We start from the raw sequence: 22,501 nt of genomic DNA, 5'->3' as shown, positions 1-22,501 counted from the left end.
ATTTATTTAACTTTTTTGAAGCAAATAACTCGGTAACCGATTGAGTTACACGGATCAATGAAGAGTAACTTTTTTTTGTAAAATTTAACGCTTTTTAATATTTTTTTATTATTTTAGTTGTAAGTTTAGCACACAAAAAGTTTACTTTGATTTAATTATCACAAACAAGTGTAACTAGCGCCCTCTATTAGCAATGTTAAATTAGAGTTCAAATTATGATTCCTCATGCCAAAAAAACGTAAAATTGCCAATTTTCAAAGAGAAATTGTGAAAACATAAAAAATTATTGCGAAAATCAAAATTTAAATTTAAACTTTGAACACCTTTGAACACTTTGAGTAATATTTGAATAAGGCATGTTGAGCAGAATCATCATATTTTGAGGTCTAGAATCTACAGTTCAGAGATTGGATATTCTTAATGAATCACCCTGTATATAATAAAATTGAAACTAAAATTCATTTCTATTGAAAGTATTCAACAATCGTAAGATGGTATATGACATTACGTGAAATTTTTTTTTAAATATTAAAAAATATTTTACCAATAAATATGGTTCTATAAATGTAAGATAAAAACCTTACGTGTTACAATTATCTTTTTCATATTTTCGTATTTCTATTGGTCCATTTTATCACAATATGCTATTCATTCTTGTGTTACTAGAAAAAAAAATGTTTTTGTCGACCATTCATTATTATAAATTTGGACGTGAATCTAATTGGAATTCACTTTGACTGTATATATAAGTCTTTTTTTATTTTGATAATCCTTACTTTCAAATGAAAAAAACATTACAAATTAAAACAATTTAGCAAACGAATGTGTCACTATACCCTGCACTAATACTAGAATATTTGTGTCACAAAACAATTAAATCTAATATAATCCGGTCAATTTAGACATTCGAAGTTAACATAAACTCCCATCAGGCTGAAAATCTGTAAAATTGTGTAAAACACAATTGAACATGGAATTTTATCAAGGTCAAAGGTCAAAAAATGAGTTTTTCGCAATTTTCAGCGGAACGGTGAGTTTTATCATAAAAATACCTTTGACGAAAATTGTATATCATAAAATTATCTAGAAAAAACGTGTCAATAGGTTTTTTCCTACAAGCTACTGTTTCTGAGATATAATGATTCAAATATTTGGGAAAGTATTATTTAATGGTTTTGCCAGTATTTTTTCAGCAGTAAACTTTTCTTACAACATTGAAATGAACCGAGACTTGTTGCGACTGTTGCGAGTATTTGTAAGAAATTTCTGTTAAGGAAGAAGTTCATCAAATAAATTATCAATTGACGAAGATGTTGTCATCTGCAGCTTTGGTATTTCTCGTGCAATCATTATAGCCATTAAATACGACAGTAAATCTGAAACATAACTTTCACAACTTTTTGAATTATATCTCAGAAACGGTAGCTACTAGGAGAAAATGTATTGATACGTTTTTTGTAGATAATTTTATGATATACAATTTTCCATGATAAAACTTACCGTTTTGCTAATAATCGCGAAAAACTTTTGACGTTGAATAAAAATTTTTCCATACACGGAAACATTCAAATTTTATTTCCAATTGTATTTTAAACAATTTCACTGATTTTCAGCTTGATGGGAATGTATGTGGCTTCACTCTTATTTTTGGGTCTAATTTGACCGGACTAATATCAGAATATATTATTTTTAAAGAAAAAGTTTTCAGACCTAGATAGGATGCTGCCCACAAAAATCCGCCTTCTCTGCTTATCACATTACAACAAAATGTAAGAGCGACAAAGAGAGGCGATTCCAAAAACCTGTTTTCTAACCTTCAACATTCGTTAAGTAAACACAATTTGTTTTTTCTTCAGTATTACGAATCTAACCGAGAGGTGAGGCGATTTGGGTTAACGCGATCGAGGAGAGCTCACAAAAATAAACATAGTAACCGTATCTATAGGCGTTTCTCTTTGTGACATTTAGTTCGAGAGAGAGAAGTAAAGTCTAACAACAGTTGAACGTTAATATTTTGATTGTAAAGTTTGATCCGCGCGTTTTGCTTTTACACTTAAAAATATGGGTTGTGCCACGGGAATTGTGAAATATTTAGTGTTTATAGCCAATTTATTGTTTGCCGTAAGTATACTTTTAAATTATACGTTTGTTAAAGCAACAATATACTTTATATTGTAGAAAGTAATGTGGGAGGTTTTTATATATCCAGAACGGTGTAGCAAATAATATCTTGTAACTTTCAATTATCAATCAACAATTTAAATTAAGTATGTATACTTAAAAGTTCGTTGAAACACTTTTTCAAGTAAACTAATTAACTTTTTTGACAGTTTATAAAAATCGCTAAGCAGTTTGTCAAGGTTTTGTGTTGTAATTGGTTTTAATTTATTTAATAACCGTCTGATGAGATAGTTGCTAAAAATATACCTATTCTACAACCTATAACGTTAAATGACTTCATAATTCATTATTTTTCATTTGCTATGGCCTTCGTTCTGAATTCACTTGGAATTAGATTGTTGTCGGGTTTTTCCGTCTAACCGATGATGAATACAAACTTGGTCAGCTGGGCCGTTTTAACCACCAGAGCAGGACTATGTTATTTCAAAATAATAATAATATTACATCAAAATATTTACAATTTATACCAAAGTTTGTATACTTAGGACTAAAAAAAAAATCAAAATACTACTTTAGAAAAATAGTTATGCATCAAATTTCACCTAAAACTCAAGGCATTCTTTTATATGTCTAAGATAGACCAGGAACCAGCGGTAAAAAACGTTAAAACTGTGGAATTTTGTTAATCAACGACTTTGATGAAAATTTGGATTGAAGCTCTACTTACCCCCTTATTCAAAATATACCTTGTGCCGAAGGCTGATTTTTATTTTTTAGGGGTGAAAACTACCACTTATCGTAAAAAATAGAAAATTCTTCGATTTCAGCATGTATTTGAGTGAAATATAATTCAAATTAATTATTCTTAGATTTGTTGATATTCTTAAATAAATTTATAATTAATTGAACTCATGTAACCCTTCAAAAAACCAACTTCTGAGGGATGTAATGTTGAAAGCTTTTATTAAAGATACTCTCCTCTGCAGATGCAAGCTTTTTATATTTTAGGGGGTGTAAACTACCACTTATTGGAAAAAAATTTTATTATTTAATGCATTATTCGCGTAAAATGAAGTTAAAATGTTTTATTCGTAAATCCGTTGACGTTCTCAAACACGTTTATGATCAATCAAATCCATGTAAACCTTACAAATCATCCCCTAATCTAATCATATGAAAAATAATCTCAATGATTCTTTTATAATTAGAAATTATTCAAAAGTGGATTTATATTGAAATGAAAATATTTCGTCAGTATTTTTAAGAAGTGTTGCTTTTTAAATATTTCAACCCTTATGAAACTTTCAATGATCAAAAATTCCAAAATTGCAGTTGAAATTTGTTTACAGAAATTATAAAAAAATTAAATTATTTTTAAAATCAATAAAAAATTTTAATAATTATTTTTCATCATCACTAATATCTAATTCCCCTACTCGTTCATACCAGCTGTTTTTACGATGTTCTAAAATTCGTGCTCCGAAATTTTGGAAAAAAAAAACAGTTTTTCGACAATATCTCGCTTAATTTTGAAGCTAGAAACTTTTTTAAACAGCATTTTGTAGGGAATTTCAAGTACTTCAAAATAATATCGAGTAAAACTTTTCTCATCCCCCGATATCGAAAAGGGTGCAGCTGAAAGGGGTTGCATAAACTACGTTTTGTACGCCAATGCAAAGTTTGAAGAATTAATGTATCTCCTTCAATCCTTATGAAACATAGATTTAAAAAAAATTTTGGCAAAAGAAACTCTACAATTAATATTTGAAACATTTTCACATAACATAAATAGTTTTTGGTTTATTTAAGAAAAATTCATTTTTTTTAAATTAATTATTTTTCATCTCTAAGAAAGGGTGGCTTTCACCTCCAGGAAAAATCACCCTTCGACACAGGGTGGATTTTGAAAGGTTATAAATACTACCTTCATATCAATTTTCAAGAAAATCGACCTTGATTATCAAAATACCACGGGAAATCTGCTGGTACCTGGCTTAAGAACAATTTATTTAAAAATATCTATGTAAAGGTATTTTTCACCTAAGAGGTTTAACATAATAAAATAATTAGGGCATTGAATTATAGATATCTACACAGTTTAATAAAAGAGATGTTAATCAATGAATGAGGTAAATTGTTTCCTCATTTTTTTAATATGATAATTGTGGTTATTTACATGAATAATTTTCCTGTGTTGATTATTGATTTAAGTATCATTGTCAAATGTTATGGGTACATTTTATAGTGCTAATTATCATTTACCAACAATCGTTATCAGTAAACAGTGTGTCATCTTTTGAGTCATCTGACTTAATCACTTCTTCATAAATATTCATAATTATTAGAAATTTTCCAAGAATATCAGTCACATAGGTCAAAGTTGCTTAGTTCTTGGATAGTAGAGGTTGGTTTTCAAATTAATTCGACTACAGGATGAAAAATGCCCATACACGTCAAAGTTTTTGTGAAATTAGCTAAAAAACTTTCGTTTTTTTTACAATATGGAGTGACTCCAAATTTAAATCCCATCTAAATCGACATACTCGAAACTTGCATAAAGTTTTTAATTTGATAGTTTGTATTTTTGTTAGTTGATTTTTTCGTACTTTTAGTTTAGGATTTCTTATAAAGTCCCCAAGGTTGAATTCGGTTTTAGCGCATCAAATTACTTCGGAAACGGCATCCAAGTTGTCCAAAACAACTACGATTCGTGTTTTTCAAATTCATTGACAGATTAAAATTTGATGTAATTTCATTTGAGGAAAATATTCGTCTTCTTGTAGCCAATGGGGATATGTTTCATTTTTCGTACAGTGTAAATTATATGAAAATATTTTCCTTCTCGATTTATCAATAGAAATTAGTTTTGATAAACGTTTTTATAATTAGTTCAAGGTAGAAACTTATTACTCATTGAGTAAAAAATATATTACGTTTAATATATAAAGTAAATGAAGATAAAACTATACACTTACGCTTAGATGAGAAGATTACTTTTATTTTTTTAAACTACAAATTAACAATCTACTTAAAAAAATAAAGAGTAATAAGTAAATGATATGGTTTCTTGCTAAACGACTTGAGGCGGCCACCATCCACTGATGGGTCTCCGTAGAGGTCTTCTGGTCAGCGCCTTTTCAATCTTCTCTGTTCCATTGGATCAGTATCAGAAGTATTTTAGATTGAAAAGTTTGCAGTTTCTTGGTATTCGATGGTTTACTGCAACCCCATAGCTCTATGTCATTCATCCGTATTGGTTTTAGGATTATTTTGTACATAAGTATCTCATTTTCCATTGTTAACTGCGATCGTCTGCCGATTAGCCAGTTCATATTTTGAAGTTTTAGCTTTAGTTGTGTTTTTATAGCTTGTGTGTCTTCCAAGTTAACTTTTGGTCCAAGCGAAGTCCGAGGTATTTGACTTCTGTTTTCACTGGAGTCGGCATATCGATAATGGTTACTTGCCGACAGACACTTCGTTTTGTGGTGAATGTGATTTGTGTGGATTTGTCAATGTCTCCTCTGATGTAGCCATTCTTTAGAACATTTAGGTGGTCCTACAAGAATGATACTTACTTTTTTTTAAAATCGTAAAGTCATTAAATATTACTTACTGTCGACACACAAATAATCAAATAATGAAGTTAATCGTTCTAAATATGTTATTCCAATTAAGGATAATTGTATTTTAAACAGAAAAGACATCAACTTTATCATAAAACCAAATATTTCGTCAGGAAAATTGTGCTTTATCAATGTTGTTTAAAAATGGAATTCAACACTTCTTGATAAATCGGAACGGAACTATAAACACTGCCGTTTGTCACTTGATACTGGTCACATTGATGTAGCTTTAGAAGCAAGTTTATGGTGAACAGAGCACGTATCAGAACTGGTATAAAAAATCCGTTCTGGAGATTTTTCCCTCAAAGATGAGCAATGCTCTAGTCGGCCTACTGAAGTTGATGATGACTTAATCAAAGTAATAATTGAAGAGGATTGTCATACAACTGTTGGAGAGTTTGCGAAGAAGCTACATGTATCGCGCCCAACAGAAGCTTGATATTTGGGTACCTCACGAATTGAAAGAGAGAGTCAACATTTGCGATATGCATCTTAAAGAAACATCGCTGGTCCTATTCAGTAACATAGTTCGAAAACGATCATGGAGCAAACACGGTGAATCTGCACAAACCACATCGAAAGCTGAAAAACAACAAAATAAGCTCGTGCTGTCTATTTGGTCAGATTACGAAGGATCAATTATGATGTTTACCGTCAACAATTAATGACACTGGTTGAAGCAATCGAAGAAAAACGGCCAGAATTGTTAAATCGGTAAGGTTTAGTGTTCCACCATGATAATGTAAGGGGCCTCACACATCTTTGGGAAACTATTGGAGAAGTGATGCAACATCCACCATATAGCCCTGACGTTGACCTTCAATCGCACCTGGTTCAGTTTTTGGCTGAGCGAAGAATCATGAGGTTGAGAGAAAGTTGACAAAAGTTCATTGAGCAAAATGTGCAGTTATCATTCTCGCCACCAACTAGTCCAATAGACATATTAATTGTGTCTACCACCAAATTTACATTTGGTTAGGTAATAATTTAAAGGAATGGAGTTGGGTACTGAAAAATGTAAACTTAATTCTAGTAACAACAGCAAGAATTGTTGTGGTTCCACTAAGTTAGGGAGGCAATGTTCTTTAGCTTGTGTTCAACGCAATGGTTATACATGCCTCGAGCTATCATCGCATTCATCACCAGTTTATAAAAACAGTGCGTATGACCCAAAAATTTTTGAAGATATGACAATGAATGTCAACGAAAACGAGGAAAATGAAGATGGGATCAAATCTGAAACTGCCGGCAAACCTGGAAAAGAAGAAAATGAAAAAAGAGAAAGATTCATGAGAATAATATTAATATCAATAAAAACAATATTGGAAAAAATGTTTTTTTTTCTATTTCTCCTACTGTATCTGTTACATAAAAACGCTAAATTGGTATGGACGTGTCCTCAGAATGCTTCTTGCTTCCGTCACATTTTTGTAATGGAAGCAAGAAGTACTATGAAGAGCCGGAGAGGAAGATCGAGACAGAAGTGGATAGATCAAATAAGGGAGACACGAGATAAGAAAGGAAAACCTCTATTGAATTGAAAAAAAAAATAGAAGAAGATTGGAAAGAACAGAAACATTGAGTACAAGAGGAACTGAAATCTTCATTAACCTGAAAAGGTAGTAGAAGTGTGTACGACTTGGCCATTTCTTCTACAGTATATTCTTTGACAATTAATTTTGTTTTTACAACCTCTAGGAGTCGTTTCGTTGTATATCGTTTGATTTCTGAAAAATTTTCTAAAGCATGCATTTTTCGTCTTATTGTCATACCTTGCTTTGTAATTTTGTAGAGTATAGTCTAAGAAGTATTTATCAAAAACATTGTTTCTGGATAGCATCTCTTCTATATATTCCTCGACTTAGTTAGAAAGTCTGTTCAAAACAGTTGAAATCACTTTTCGAGCATCTTTTCAAAGATGTTGCCGTCTCCTTCCAATTGTTTGAACTCTCTATGTGCTAGACTCCGGTAGGAAGTCTACCGAATCTGCAAATCGACTTGTTGATGGATGATCTTGACGCCACAGTGGTCAAATAATTTATAGGTCACAAAAATAATTAGACCTTTAATACGTGGGCCGTTTTTTTAAACCTCCGATAGGCTATAAATAAAAGACAAGTTCATATAAAACAATAATTTTATTACCAAAAAATTGGTACACTTTTCGACACCAAAGAGATTTGTCATATCTAAAAACTCCGTGGATAAAGCTGTTTTATTTAACTCTTCCTGTCAACTTGTTGAATCAGGTCATTTGAAACGACAGATTTGCGTCCATGGCCCCCTTCATCATGCACATCATTACGGCCATTTTTAAACTTTCGACGCCATTCACGCACAATACCATCACTCATGAAGTTTTTCCCATACTCATTCACCGATGGATTTCTGCAGCACTTTAACCTCCAAATTGCAGAAAACGAATCACACTTGGGGGGATCATCAATAATGGCGGACATGTTTACGTGGATGTAGCACAACGCCGACTGACGCCTGAATGTCAACAATGGCTTAGTGTGTAGTGTAAGAGCCGCAGTCGCCTACAGCGCTTTCTTCTTCCCGCGGAGCGATCGGAGGTTGATAAAAAAACGGACCTCGTACATCGCACATTTGCACAGCTTACCTCTAACCGGAAATCCTACTAAAAATACCTACCTGATAATTATATAAAGAATATTTCGAATTATGTATAATACCCTATTCATGTCCATTATTTTCTCAGTATTATACGATTTAGTAACCGATTGTATTTAGGAATTTCAAGGGATGAATTTGTATGATGTTGTTTATCTATAAATTTCATTGAGTCACTGATTCTGAATATTGTAATGTGGACTTAGTTTCTTGTTTACTAATCAGTTCGCAGTGGGGTGATTCTTATTCCTTTTTGTAAAGATAGGATTCTCGCTATTTGATGACCGGCATTGTATCATCCGTTAAGATATACAACTTATCAAAGTTGTGCAGAAGAAACGGAATATTTCAAAAAAAAACTGAAGAAGAACGCTTACCTTTACTAAGTTAGAATCCGAGTTTGCCCTTTTTTGACTAAGATGACTGTACTATTATTTGACGTCAGGAAAGCGTTAGCTTAGCTTTATACATATTTATGTATTTTTTTAAGGTCATTCTATCAACTTAATGTGTTTTTGCAATAGCTCCAAGTGACCTTTCTATTCTGATATCGTCTGTAACAGCTGATTTCATGTTTTCTTCGTTTTTTGTTCGCCTTTGCGTCTACTTTGCGACCTTGGAATTTACAAAAAACAACTGAACAAATGAATAAACAAAGTTATTAATAATATAAATATGTTATTCATTCGATATTCGATATTCAAGTCAAGTACAACAAAATAAAGGGATGCAGTGAATAACGCATTTTATAGAAAATTACAAAACACTAAGAACACAATCCTGATAAAATCAGAAATAAGAATTTTTGAGTCGCAAGAGTAGCAAATCATGGTAGTTCGAACGTCAACTTATTTTTTAGACGACGCGCCATCTGCCATTACATGCCGAAAGTTGTTCGTTTTGAGTGTTCCATGTAGTGAAAATGACAGTTCCGTACTGCAAAACACTCTCTGGGCGTTCTGGAGTACACAACTTTAACTTTTTTCCATCGATAGAGGCAGTGGTGGAAGTCTTCTTTTGGTGATGGCCTTTAGGAGCTCTGCCGTTTTTTGCTTTATCGCTTCCATCGACTCAAATCTGGTCCCTTGCAAAGCAGATCTTTTTCTAATCTTTCAAGCAAATCTGAGCAGACCCGTTGATGCTTTTGATCAGGAGTCAGATCTTTTGGCACCAACTTCGCACAGTCTTTCGTCATGTGTAATTCCTCGTCTAAAATTTTTCTAACCGTTTCTGTATCGGCGTTTACAGCCTCGGCAATCATCCGGATGCTCTTTCGACGGTCTGCACGCGCAATTTGTTTGATTTTGGTCACTGTTTCCGGAGTTGAAACAGTCATAGGGTGACCAGGGCGATGGTCATCTTCAGTGCTCTCTCGGCCCTCACTAAAGCGCTTACACCATTCAAAAACACGCGCACGAGATAGATAATTGTCCCCATATGCCTGTTGCAACAATTTATAGCACTCAGTCGGAATTTTTTTATTAATTTAACGAAAAATTTGAGATTGATACGTTGTTCCTGTTTTTAGTCACAGATGGTTTTCGGCACGAGAAAAAAAAACGGAAAATTGTTATGGGACGTGCATAGACAAGATATCTAGATACCCAACGCACTGCTCGTTTTTTACCCCACCCGTTTAGGGCGCCCTCTAGGCGCGCAATCCCGGTATTTAATAGCCAGACCTCGTATTTCAACATTTATTATATTAAAAGGATTCTAGAAAAATAATTAAGGAAAATGTTGAGGAGAGATATTTTGTTAATAGGAAAATTTGCATATTTAAAGATATACTATGATTTACGTTGAATTTTCTTTTTTCTTTTACTCTAATCGTCATTCAATAATTGAATTCGTTCAAACCTATAAATATTAAATTAGCCCAGCTAATTGACATTTTCATTTGATTTTTGTTTTCGATATAATTGAAACGAATTGTTTAAGGCTGCATACCACTCATCGCGATACACACTGAATTTTTTATTATTATTAGCCTAAAAAAATGGTGACTGAACGTGAATTAATAATAGCAAACATTTTGAGTGATGGCGTCATTGAATTTTTTCCACCATCTATGATCGAAACAAGGTCAAATGTTTTTCGATGAAATGTATGTATTGTTCTTCAAAAACCCACATAAATTTTTCTTTTATAAGATACAATAAAGAACAAAACAAACTGAAACTTTAAAAGCTGGACATTTTCATTTTAAATAAAATAATTGGTTTTTTACTGTTTCCTAATTGGTTTTGTATAAAGTGAATGGTCATTAAAAAAATATATTGACAAGGCGAGTGCAGCAATTCCTAAAAGTGAAAAAAGTTACTTTACTCACGAGTTTCATACAAAATTTTTTCTACGTCCGTAAATTCGACAAAACTTTTATCAATTTTTATTTTGTGATAGTAATATTAAAAGTACAACTGTGAGCACTATTAATTTGAAGTAAAGAAGAAGTTACATTGATATTGGTAGTTGAATTGAAAACATTTAACGAGTTCAAAGAAATAACACCGTTTATACTTGTATTAGTACTTATTGGATTGTTGGTAGGATCTTGAACAGGTTGCTTGAAGTCAAACTAGTTGTTCCCGTTAAAATTTTCACTGCATAATCCATTTTGTTCTTTATTGAGTCGTCTACGTAACCCTCTGCAACTATGTTGGATTTCCACCCACCGTGCTTCTTTAGTTGAATCATATCACCACCGGAATCCACTAATAGAGACGCCGAGCGTCGAAATGTATGCCCATTGCAGTTTTTTTGATTAGGTAAATTCAAATATGGTGTTGATACCTACAACTTGGGTTATGCATTTCGAATACTGCAAAAAGAAATGATCTGTTTTGACATTTGTGGGTAGTAGGTTCTTATATTTTTTATAAATGTTTACCAAGATTAATCTGTTGACAGATATTTCACCGATAACAGTAAATCGACGTGCGCACATGAGTTTTTGAATCAGGTACTGTGATAATTAAAACATTTCCGGTATTATTAATATCGTGACACTTCATTTCACTATTCATGACACACCCTTATATTTGAATACTTTTCTTTTTTTTTTCTAAAAATTTGTCTGAAATTGAATTGTTAAAACTTTTTTTCTTTTTTATTTCCACATTTGATTTCTTCTGGCCAAAACAGAGCCTTTTTAAATGGTGACAAGAACTGACAAAGTCGTGGGAGATTCAAAAGGATATTTAATTATTTTATATGAAGGCGAAAAAGTTTGAACATAGTGTACAAGTATTTTTGAAGATGTGGCCTCCTTAGCTGAGTTAGTTCTTACATTAATTCCAGAACAGCCAGGCTGGGCAACAACGTTTTCTTCCTTTTTAGTATTTTGTTCTTTCTCTTTCCTCAAGAATTTTGTTCTGTTTTTGAAAACTCTACATTTCCCATATTGATAGGTAATGAAGTATATGCCTTGAAACCATTTTGGATTGTCTCTGTTGTAATATATGTCCAAAATGTTCTTTTCGGAGCTCCTCTCATGATTTCTTCCAAAGAGTCTTAAGAGGTTTAGAAACCGAAACACCCTTGGGCTGTCGAAAACGAGACAATTGAAATGTCATATGTGACAGCATCAATAAACATCAAAATGGGCCTCATATGTTTTGGAATAAATCAAAATCAAATATTTGATTCAATTACCTTAACTAATATCTCGAATTTTCACATCCATCTGGTAACGAAATTTATAACATTTTGAAATGACAGCTGATTTGTTTCATAGCTGGTACAGTGTTGCCAAATATCCAAGCTTTTGTCTATCTAATAGATACTTAGACACCAGATAAGATCTTATTTCCCCAAACTATTGTCTAATTTTCTTTTGTCTCTTGAACCAATCTCTGATCAAGAGATGAGCTTTCTGTGTATTCTTGCAATGATTTAGTATGATTGCTGGTACAGTGTTGCCAAATATCATATTTATAGAGTTTTTCTATTGAAAATTGCTCTGAAACGTTGAGTTAGCTTATTTGGTGAAGATTTACTTTTAGGTGTTAATTATTGGAAAACTGTCATTAACTTTATATTTTATATTTTCAAATAAGCCTTCTAGTGGTGGACTTAAAATTCTGAAAATAATTTCCACGTGTTTCTATGGGCCACCTTTGTTATAATTTTTTTTCCTGAAGCTCTAATTTCAATTTACCTTCCAATGAAACAATGTATTATTTCGTAACTATAACTCGCTTTGTATATTTTATTATATTCCTGTTTTTTCAAATATACATTAGCAACGGAAGTTAAACAAAGAAGAAATCAATAAACACTTTATATTACCATATATATTATACAAATATTTGACCAAGCTGCGCAACTGTAGTTATTTCAAGGTAGTTACCAGTAGCTGATTTTTTATGCCTAACGATAATAATAAACAAATTGATAAGGGAATCTAGTTTAAAGAAAATTACCAAAGAAAACTATACAAGCTGTTCAAATACTTCAAATATGAATTTTCCAATCTGTTTAATATAGTTTATTCAAAAGTAATGTAATTTTTATAATCCTACTTTTATATAAATCGATGACGGAGAATTTCTAAACTAAAATGTTTAGCATTCTTTGAATTTCTTTGTAGAGCTTCTTGTAGTATTTTCTCTCCATTTTTTTTATCTGGTCCAACCATTGTCTTTTTGGTCTTTGCTTTTTCTTGATTTTCTGGCGGTGCTCCAGAAATTTTCATAAAATTTGTACTTTACGATGATTAATTAGATAGCTACTCAAGTTGATATTTCAAACGAACGGATATGGGTACATCATAATAGCCCAGAAGCAAAAATATAGTTGAAAACGTGGAGTTCATCTGAAGAATGTGCTTCTAAGAAAACATCTTAAGCCAATAATTCTTCAATATTATTCTGATGCTGATACTTTTTGTTGACTGTTGAAGTAGACTTTTTTCCTACCAATATGTCTGCTATTTTTGTGGAAAACTGCCAATTTATTGTTTCACCCCCCTAATCGATTTTCTTGAAAATTTGAATTATTACTCTTTTTTACGAAATCTTATAATCTTATATTTTTGGGACTGTAAACTACCCCTTATCGTGAATTTGTTCACATTCCAAAAACGTTTATGATCAATCAGATTCATGCAAATCATACCCTAATTATATGAAAAGTTAAAAAATAATCTCAACGATTCGTTTATAATTAAAAATTATTTAGAAGTGTATTTATATTGACAATATTTCGTCTGTATATTCAAAAAGTGTTGCTTTTTGAATATTTCAACCCTTTCCTCATAAATAATAAATAAATAATAACATAGAAATAATAAAAAAATAAAAATATTTTTAAAAATTATCAATTTTTTTTAGAAATTTATATAAGAAGAATTTTGAATTATATTCCATCATCATTAATAAAACAGTTGGTTTTTCGACAATAACTCGTTCAATTTTTAAGCACAAATTTTTTTAAAAGCATTTTATATGGGATTTCAAGTATTTCAACGTCATATCAATTAAAACTTTTTTCAACTCCCGATTTCGAAAAGGGTACAGCTCAAGGGGGGGTTTCTTAAGCCACATTTAACACGCGAATCGGAGATACATTAGTTCAAAGTCAAAATTTGAAAGTTTTTGTCAAGAAATACCCTACAACTAATATTTGAAACCATTTCTCATAACATAAATAGTTTTTGGTTTATTTATGAAAAATTCTTTTTTTTCAAGATTACGAAAATGCAGTGTTCAATTTAATCAAATATTTTTTTAATATAAGTATTAAAAACAGAAATAAAATTAATTGCAAGTGGACTACGATTAATTTCAATCAGGGTGGTAATGGCGAGGGTGTAATTATTACATTTTAAAGGTTTTTCTATTTGCTTTGAAAAAGTTCTATTGAGTTTTTTACCAAAATTTCATCAATTTCTTGTTATTTAACGTTGAAGGTTTTCAATTTTGGGGTTGCCCAAAACTGGTCATCCTTCAACGAACTATAACTCAGTTATCATTGAATTTATAGAGTTCCTTAAAAAACGAATTTTTTTGTTTTTTTTTATTAGCTCCATTTTTGTTTTAAATGATTTGCTGATAATTCATGAAAAACCGTAATAATATGCGTTTTTTCAATAAAAAATGAGCAATTTCAATCGTTAACAAAAGTACCAACTTTAGAAAAAAACTTTGTAGAGTAAAAGTTGCTTAGTCTATCGATCTAAGAGATTATTTTGATGAAATAAACTCTGATCTCCAGGGAAAAAGCACCCTTCGACACAGTGTAGATTGTGAAGAAAATTATAGATACTACCTTCATACCAAGAAAATTACACGGGAAATCGTCTGGTACCTAACCTACCTATCAGACTTCACCAGTTTGAATGTCCCGTGGAACGGAGGGTTATCATATTTTTTATTAAATAACTTTTTCATTGAAAAGGTATTTTCTGTGGAGCACGCCTCGAAATCCTCGAAATCGCAAATTAATATCTGAAAACTGAAATTTTATTTCATATAATTTAAGTAAACGAATTGTTTACAAAGTTTTATATGTAAATTACGTTCAACTGGTGACGTAATGTTTAATAATTATAAAGATGTTGTAATATTAATACACAATAATCATAAAACTAAACTATCGTGACTAATTTTATTGACTACCAAATGAAATGCTCCACAAATAGGCAGGATAAGAAAAAATTACGTGCTTGTTAATTTAACGATTGTTTAGTAATAATATTATTGAGATAAAATAATTTTTGTCAGTTTATCTTAATAGAATGATTGCAGTTTTGATCTAGTTAATGTTTATGTCAAAGATACAATTCAAACGCTCTTATATTACATGTTACAGTACTAAAAATAACATTGACATTCAAAATTTTTTCATAACACATCATTCAAGTCGTGTGACTAACAAAGAAAAACAAATTTTTTGCCAAAAATCGATTTTATTCATCAATTTAATCTCATTCAGAGCAATAAAACCATTCCAACGGTTCTCTAAATTCTCGATGCCGTGTTTGTAGAAGGATTTGTCTTTTACCTCAAAATAGGATTCAGTTTCATTTGAGCTGAATTTCTCACCTGTAAGCATTTTTTTGAGATCAGTAGTCACTGGGGGCTAGATATGGACTATAGCGTGGATTAGGAAGCAATTCGAAGACCTGTGACTGGTAACTTTCATCCAAGACGCGGTTCCGGAAGAAAAAAATACACATCCGTGAAAGATGATTGATTCATTGTCAGAGAAATCAGAACCAGGCTGGATTGGATTTTCAGAAGAAAACTTAAGGTAGCTAACCTCAAACTGAAAAGGTCAGCTACTGACCCCAAATTAATCCCAGCCCACTGAGCAGTCCGTCTGACGAACAATCGGGCTTCGTTCTCTTCACAGACGAAAGTAGGGGAGCGATAGAAGAGGACGAGTTTACAGAAGACCCGGAGAAATAATCGTACAGTTTTGCATAAAAGAAAACGTGTCTTTTGGAGGAGGTTCCAGGATGGTTTCGACAAGCATTAGAACGGAAGGTAAAACCGAATCGGTTTTTATTGAAATTAGCGATTAACTGTGAACTGATATATAGAAGGAAATTTATTTCCCTACGTTTTATCCCAATGGTTCCGTATCGCAGTATTTACAGGATGTCACAATTGCTGCTATGGATTGGCCGGCGCGTAGCTCTGACTTGAATCCTATCGAGCATTGATGGGATGAACTTGAAGAAAAGTTGAGACTACAAAGCCTGTACCATCCACCAAATCGGACCTCAAAATGACGTTTACTGAAGAATGGGATAGCATCCAACAAGATCGATCCGTGAAAAAGCGATTGGAAGCTGATATTAGGGCAATTGGAGGCCACAGTGGGTCACTGTTACTTATAACCCTTTTACATCCTTTAAGATTCCTCTTCGATTGATATTTTTTCTTTACCAAAATGTACAAAAAAAAATAACTCAATATCAACATAGATCACTCATTATAAAACTAGATACAGATTTTTTGCTAGAGCGTGCGACTTGAATGGATTTTGTCACTCACGAGGGGATGTACGAGGGGGTACCCAAAAATAACCGAAATTATTTTTTAAATGCTATATATTTACAAAACAACTTTATACCCTTCAAAATACATTACAAGTAATAAATTTGTCCCAGCGGTGCTTCCACTGTTCGAAACATTGTTTGAACTCATCTTTAGAGATGGCTGCAAGCTCCTGTCTCGTTCTTTTCTTGATGTCTTCAATGTTCTCAAATCGCCGACCTTTCATGCCCCTTTTCATGCGTGGAAACAAGAAAAAGTCGCACGGAGCCAAATCAGGCGAATAAGGTGCGTGGGGCAGCGGAACCATGTTATTTTTAACCAAAAAGGTGCGTTGTCATGGTGGAAGAACCAGTCACCTGTTTGCTCAACCGAGCTCCAAGATGTACCACTGATTTCAGACAGTTGATTAATTGTCTGTCGACTGTCTGTGCGCACAAGCTCTCGAATTCTTTGAACATTTCCATCGATTGGGCGTTTGATGGACGTTCAGAGCGAGGTTTGTCATAAATTGACATTTTTAAATCGAGAAAACCACTCATACACTCGAGTTTTTGCCATAGCATCATCTTTGTAAGCAGTTTTCAACATTAAAACAGTTCCAGCAGGTTTTTACCGAGTAGAAAACAAAATTTCACAGCGGTACGTTGTTCACTTAAATTTTCCATCATAAAAGAACGAAGCAGCAGTGAAACAGCACTAGCAAAAACCGTCACTAATGACGAACAGAACGTGGCATGTCAACGGCCCGCGCAGCACTGAACTGGCGACGAGTTGCGGCAGAAATCAGTACTACAAAAGCTCCACCCATACCAATGCTATTCTGGTTACTTTTGGGCATCTCCTCGTATATTATAACAAAACAGTTGCTATTTCAGTGTTTAACGTATTTTTATTTTTTCAGCTTGCAGGATTGGCCTTAGTAATAATTGGAATTTTGATAAAGTTCAATGTAAGCGATGCCACACGAGTCCTCCCATCAGATTTTGGTCTGGCTCCAATCCTTTGTATCATCATCGGCGCCATCGTCTTCATAACTGCATTCTTAGGATGTTGCGGTGCGGTCCGAGAAAGTACTTGCATGTTGACAACGGTAAGTACCACTAGATTACATTTTCAACTTTCAAAAGTATTTGACACGAGACAACTATGTAGGGAACGTATTTTTATAGTTTTTTTCAAAATAATATTCCAGCAAAGTGACCTGTAAGAGGAAAATCTATCAATTGATCGTTTTTATTACTTTTTTTTTCAAATAAATCGTATCAGTCGAGTCAAAATAAAACGATATATTATGTTTTTTAAATATAAAACTGGAACCTGCACGATCAAGGTCACTTTCATTAAAAATTATCTATTTGTTATTAGTTTGACCCCTAAAAGCACTGTTATAATAACAAATACACTTCTACTATTCAACAAACGTGTGGGCTGTTACTCAATATATTTCATTAACATGGACAAGAATACAATTCGTGGGGAGAGTACGATTTCCTTGGCGATTTAACAGCGGATTTGGCTTAATTAAGCCAAAAAAAAAAATGGAAAATGAAGAACGAAATTTTTTGATATCTCGCTTCGTTTTCGAGATATCGATACTTAAAGTTATAATCAAACGTTAGTTCAAAATTCGCTTTATTGAACAGATGGCGTTCAATACTTTGTTACAAATGAATATTTTATCACTTCAATTTCAATATGAATCTTGTAATTCAATAAACAAAAGATTGTTTATTTAATTTTTATATTATTTACCCTGATACTCCAAAATTATATTGAAAAAAAAAACTTTCATCACTTTGTGATGAATATAACTTAATATACGATAAATACATGAATAATTTGAGGTTTTTCATAAAGAATTGTCGCTTGTTTTTCATTATTTGTAAAATAAAAAAAAATATTTAATGATAGTTTAGTAATTTAATGTAAAAATATTCTCTTTCTAGCAAAAAGTACGTTCGGAATGCTTTCAAAAGTTATTTATTTAGGTTAGGTAGTATTTTTATGTATAACTCATTTCTTTAATAAATAAATGAAAAAAATTGTGTTTAAATATCTTAGAAATATACATAATATGGCGTAGGTGCAGTTGGGCCGTATCTAAATAGACCAGACCTTTTGTAGTCCTTATATATATGGTATATTTTCCATAAACATATAACATAACGTATACAAATATTAAATAAAAATAAATTGTTCCAACTTTATGTATCGATATTTGGAAAACGAAGCGAGATATCCAAGAAAATTTTATTTTTCATTTTCGACTTATTTAGGGTCGAATTACAAAATGGCATAGTCAAATCCAGGCGCCACGGAAATCGTACTCGTGCCAAATTCCTTTTGTGATGAATTTGAATAACCAATCACTAGTTAGATATTTTCTATTAAAAATATGAACATATTTTCATGAAATATTCAGTTTTCATTTGAGCGCTCATAGTTCAAATTTGACCCTTGCAGACTCTTACTAATTATTTTTTACGAGGAAACCCTTAAAGACATGAAAATGGTTTCTGTTCGGTTTCTTTTAGCAAGGCTAGACGTATTTGAATTTGTACTGAAAAATATTTCATTTTATACAGGGTGTGTATAAAAAATTGTTTTACTTCATAAATATCAAATTTCTTCATTTTTTAAGTAGAACCACCCGGTTTTTTCTATTTTAATGTATTCAGGGGTAGAAAATAAGGCAAATTCATGTATACTTTTCTATACCTAAACCTTACCGTTATCCAGATATTAAATTTTTTGTAAATTTTTATAGATAGATGTATTAATATACAGTGTGTTCCATTTCAAATAACAAAGTTACAGTTGACTTCCTGTAGAACCGGCCATCTTTGAAAATATTTTGGTTGAAAAAATCGTATCCGAAAACTCAAACGTAGAGATTTTCATGATTTTACTATAAGTATTTTGCCATATACAGATAGTTTTAAGTCGTCGTGTATAGTCCAGGAACCGAAGGTTTTAACCTGACACTAAAACCAATGGAAATTATTTTTGGAATACGAGCAGTTTTTGAACTCTAATTTAAGAGAGCAGCTATGAAAACTGTTGTGATTTCCCGGAAAATTAGTATTTCAATACAAAGTATATGAACAAACTTGTACAACGTGAAAAACTGCACAAAAAAGGTGCCTACATATTTTTTTGAAAAATGCTTTCTTTACAAAATAATGAGCTCTAATTGGTAATATCGGACTTGCCGTGACGCGAAAGAAGTAAACGAGATTTGGACGGAAAATCCTTCAGCAATTGATATATACAGCTGATAGAGCTGGTTTCTATTTGTTATCCAAAGCTGAAATATTTCGACAAGCAGAGTTTGTTCCGAGATTAAGTTTTGTCTTTGGTCAAATTCAATCACATTTTTCTAAGCACGTTGTTTTTTAGTTCTCTCATTTTTCTCATAGATATCTCTGCGCTTGTTGTAAAGTACAGATCCCTGAAAAAGGCCACTTTTCACTCTAGTCACAAGACCTTGCTTTTTCAGTGTATGCGTCAAAAAACGTGCGATAAGAAAGTTTCTTCTTTTACACTTGAAATTCTCCTCCTGATAAGTCTATTTTATTGACTATAGCTTCATCAATGTAGGAATCCGCGTTCACCATTATTTTCTTGGTAATCTCAGGCCAGTTTTATTTTGAAATCTCAAGCGACAATTTCTCACACGGTGAACGAATCGACTGGGGAGTCCGCGGGGGCCGCTTTGAATAATTGAATAAAGATTATGTACTTCGGGTGATTACTTACCATCATTAATTTTTTTTTTCTTTTTCACCACTTATTCTAGTTGAAAAATTCCTTATAATTTTTAATAATCTTCATTCGATCTATATAATTTTATTTTTCTTTCTCCCGTTAAGGCATATATAAATAATTCGAATTGTCGAAGCTATTTGCAGAATCAAGGGGCGAATTCACATATATTAATTGTGAATACCCCGAAAATCAACTTTACAGTTACATCCTAATTAACTTGAGCATGCGTGTCATAACTCTAACGTCAGGGGTCAATTACTGAAAAGCAAAACTTCAAGATCACGTATCTCTACAACGGATTACTTTTGCAAAAAAACATGTAGATACCTTTTTTATGAGAATTTTCTCACTCTAAATACTTTTCTTAGACCTTTTGATGTGTTTATGTTTCTAAATATTCTTGATTTTAGGTCTCTTCTATTTCAAAATTAGTTTTTTTTAATAATTTTTGAAAGATTGATAAAATTGATGTTCCGACTTTTCTTTAAGTTTCTACCAAAATATGATGTAGATACTGCCGACTTGCGTATTTATATTGATCAATAGATCACCTTCATCATGAATATCAAAATAAGAATAAAATCACTAATACGAAAAATTATTTGTAATTTTATTAGAATTTACAAAATAGAGTTATAAATTTTACTTAAATTATTTAGGTCTTTTTTATCATTTATAACATGGGAACCATACCTAAAAATTCTCTTTTTCATTCCATTCCATTCAATAATTTTTGAATCTTTATAATTGAATTTATGTTTTTTTGATATTTCATGGTTCGTTAATGCAGTTCTATTTTTTTGTCGTATTGATGACCTTTTAGTCTATTTTCTAAATACTGAGATGTCTGCCCTATGTAGACAACGTCACAATTAGTAGAAGGCACTTGATATATGAAATTACTTTTATTTTTCGGTGTTTTATATTTAGTGAAATATTTGGATAATGTATTATGTCCTTTATGACTTATACTAATATCATATTCATTGAAATAATTGTCTAAATATCATATTTTGATAAAGACATAGAAATACTTGTTCTATACATTGTATCGAAAATTTCAATTCTTTCCATGTTATTGACGAAATACCAATTTAAAAGTTTTTCCCATAGTTTTCCCCATTTTCCATGACCGCTCAGCGCAAAACAAATTTTGTCTCAAAGTACTATTCCAAAACTACTTTTTGTCCAAAAATTATTACCAAGTATTGGTTTTAATGTCAGGTTTCAGTAAATTTTTGCTACATCGCCTGGACTATAATGAAAAAACGCCCTCTAGCATTCACGTTGCTAATTAAATTTCTTAAAATTCATATATTTGGTGATGTTGGACAAAAACTTTTTCAAAAAACATCAAGTTTATAAAAATCGTCTTAGCAGAACCGGACTTACATGCATTTATTCATATTAACATTCCCAATTTCTTGCACGCCTAATTGGAAAACGGATGGATTTCAAAATCGACGAAAATAAAACAAAAATAATGAGATTTGGAAAGCAATGTCTAAGGGAAAGGTTGAAGTTAGCGAGTATGAACTTGTGAAAGTAGATAAGTATGATCAATAATAAAGGAGATCAAAGAAAAATTAATTAATATAAATAGAGATTTACATACCTATAGAAAATTATTCAAAATTAAATAATGGGACCAGTAAAAATTAAGAGGAATATAGGATAAAAATGAACTGAGAAATATTCAACGAGTTAAGTGGTTGGGGCATGTATTTAGAGAAGGTGAAAAATTTGTAACACAACAGAACTAGGACAAAATGGTTAAAAAAATGGAAAATGACCTAAGCAGAGCAGAGGTTATATACTGAGAGGAAAAGACAAAAAACGGGAAGTTGTGGCAGGAAATAAGTGAGAATGTGTTGACCAAGATTATGAGGATTGATTCACCTCAACAAAAGGATCTTTTGTGACCCCGTTAAATCATTATTATTGTTTTACATGGCTTTCCATTAAAGTTAATTTAGTTTTACTTTTTGCTATTTCACAAACTTTAAAAACTCATTTCTGAATATAAAATTATTATTAATTGATTTATAATATGCAAATAATGATGTCCAATAAACGAGATATTATCAACTAATATCCACTTTATAGGGAAATTATTAGGTGTTATTCCAATGTTTAAATTTTCTACTATAGAGTAGAAGAATGTGTGTTTGTTTTAATATCTAACTTACGAAATTATTAGCAAGGAACCTTGATCCAAAATAGAAATATGATTCATCAAATTCAATCGAAACCAAACAGAACGTGCGAAATGAAATCAAACGACAAAGTATCAGATCCTAGTTGTTTGTAATGTCGATATTAATATTGATAAATGATGCAAAATTATAT

The 22,501-nt window shown here is 31.7% G+C and overlaps 1 protein-coding gene across 1 annotated transcript in view; it reads left to right on the top strand.

Moving 5' to 3' along the window:
- The first annotated feature begins 1,707 nt into the window (after window positions 1–1,707).
- The window catches only part of LOC130446521 (CD63 antigen-like), a 35,782-nt gene continuing 14,988 nt past the window's right edge, over window positions 1,708–22,501 (top strand). Inside the window, exons 1-2 of the mRNA XM_056782836.1 lie at window positions 1,708–2,121; window positions 17,286–17,474. Coding sequence (XP_056638814.1) covers window positions 2,062–2,121; window positions 17,286–17,474 — 249 coding nt within the window. The 5' untranslated portion in view covers window positions 1,708–2,061. The remainder of the gene's footprint in view (window positions 2,122–17,285; window positions 17,475–22,501) is intronic.

Source organism: Diorhabda sublineata, chromosome 7, assembly GCF_026230105.1.
Source record: "Diorhabda sublineata isolate icDioSubl1.1 chromosome 7, icDioSubl1.1, whole genome shotgun sequence".
Classification (NCBI taxonomy): domain Eukaryota; kingdom Metazoa; phylum Arthropoda; class Insecta; order Coleoptera; family Chrysomelidae; genus Diorhabda; species Diorhabda sublineata.
Note: the sequence above shows the minus strand (reverse complement) of the source record. Positions and strands in the feature narration are given on the sequence as shown.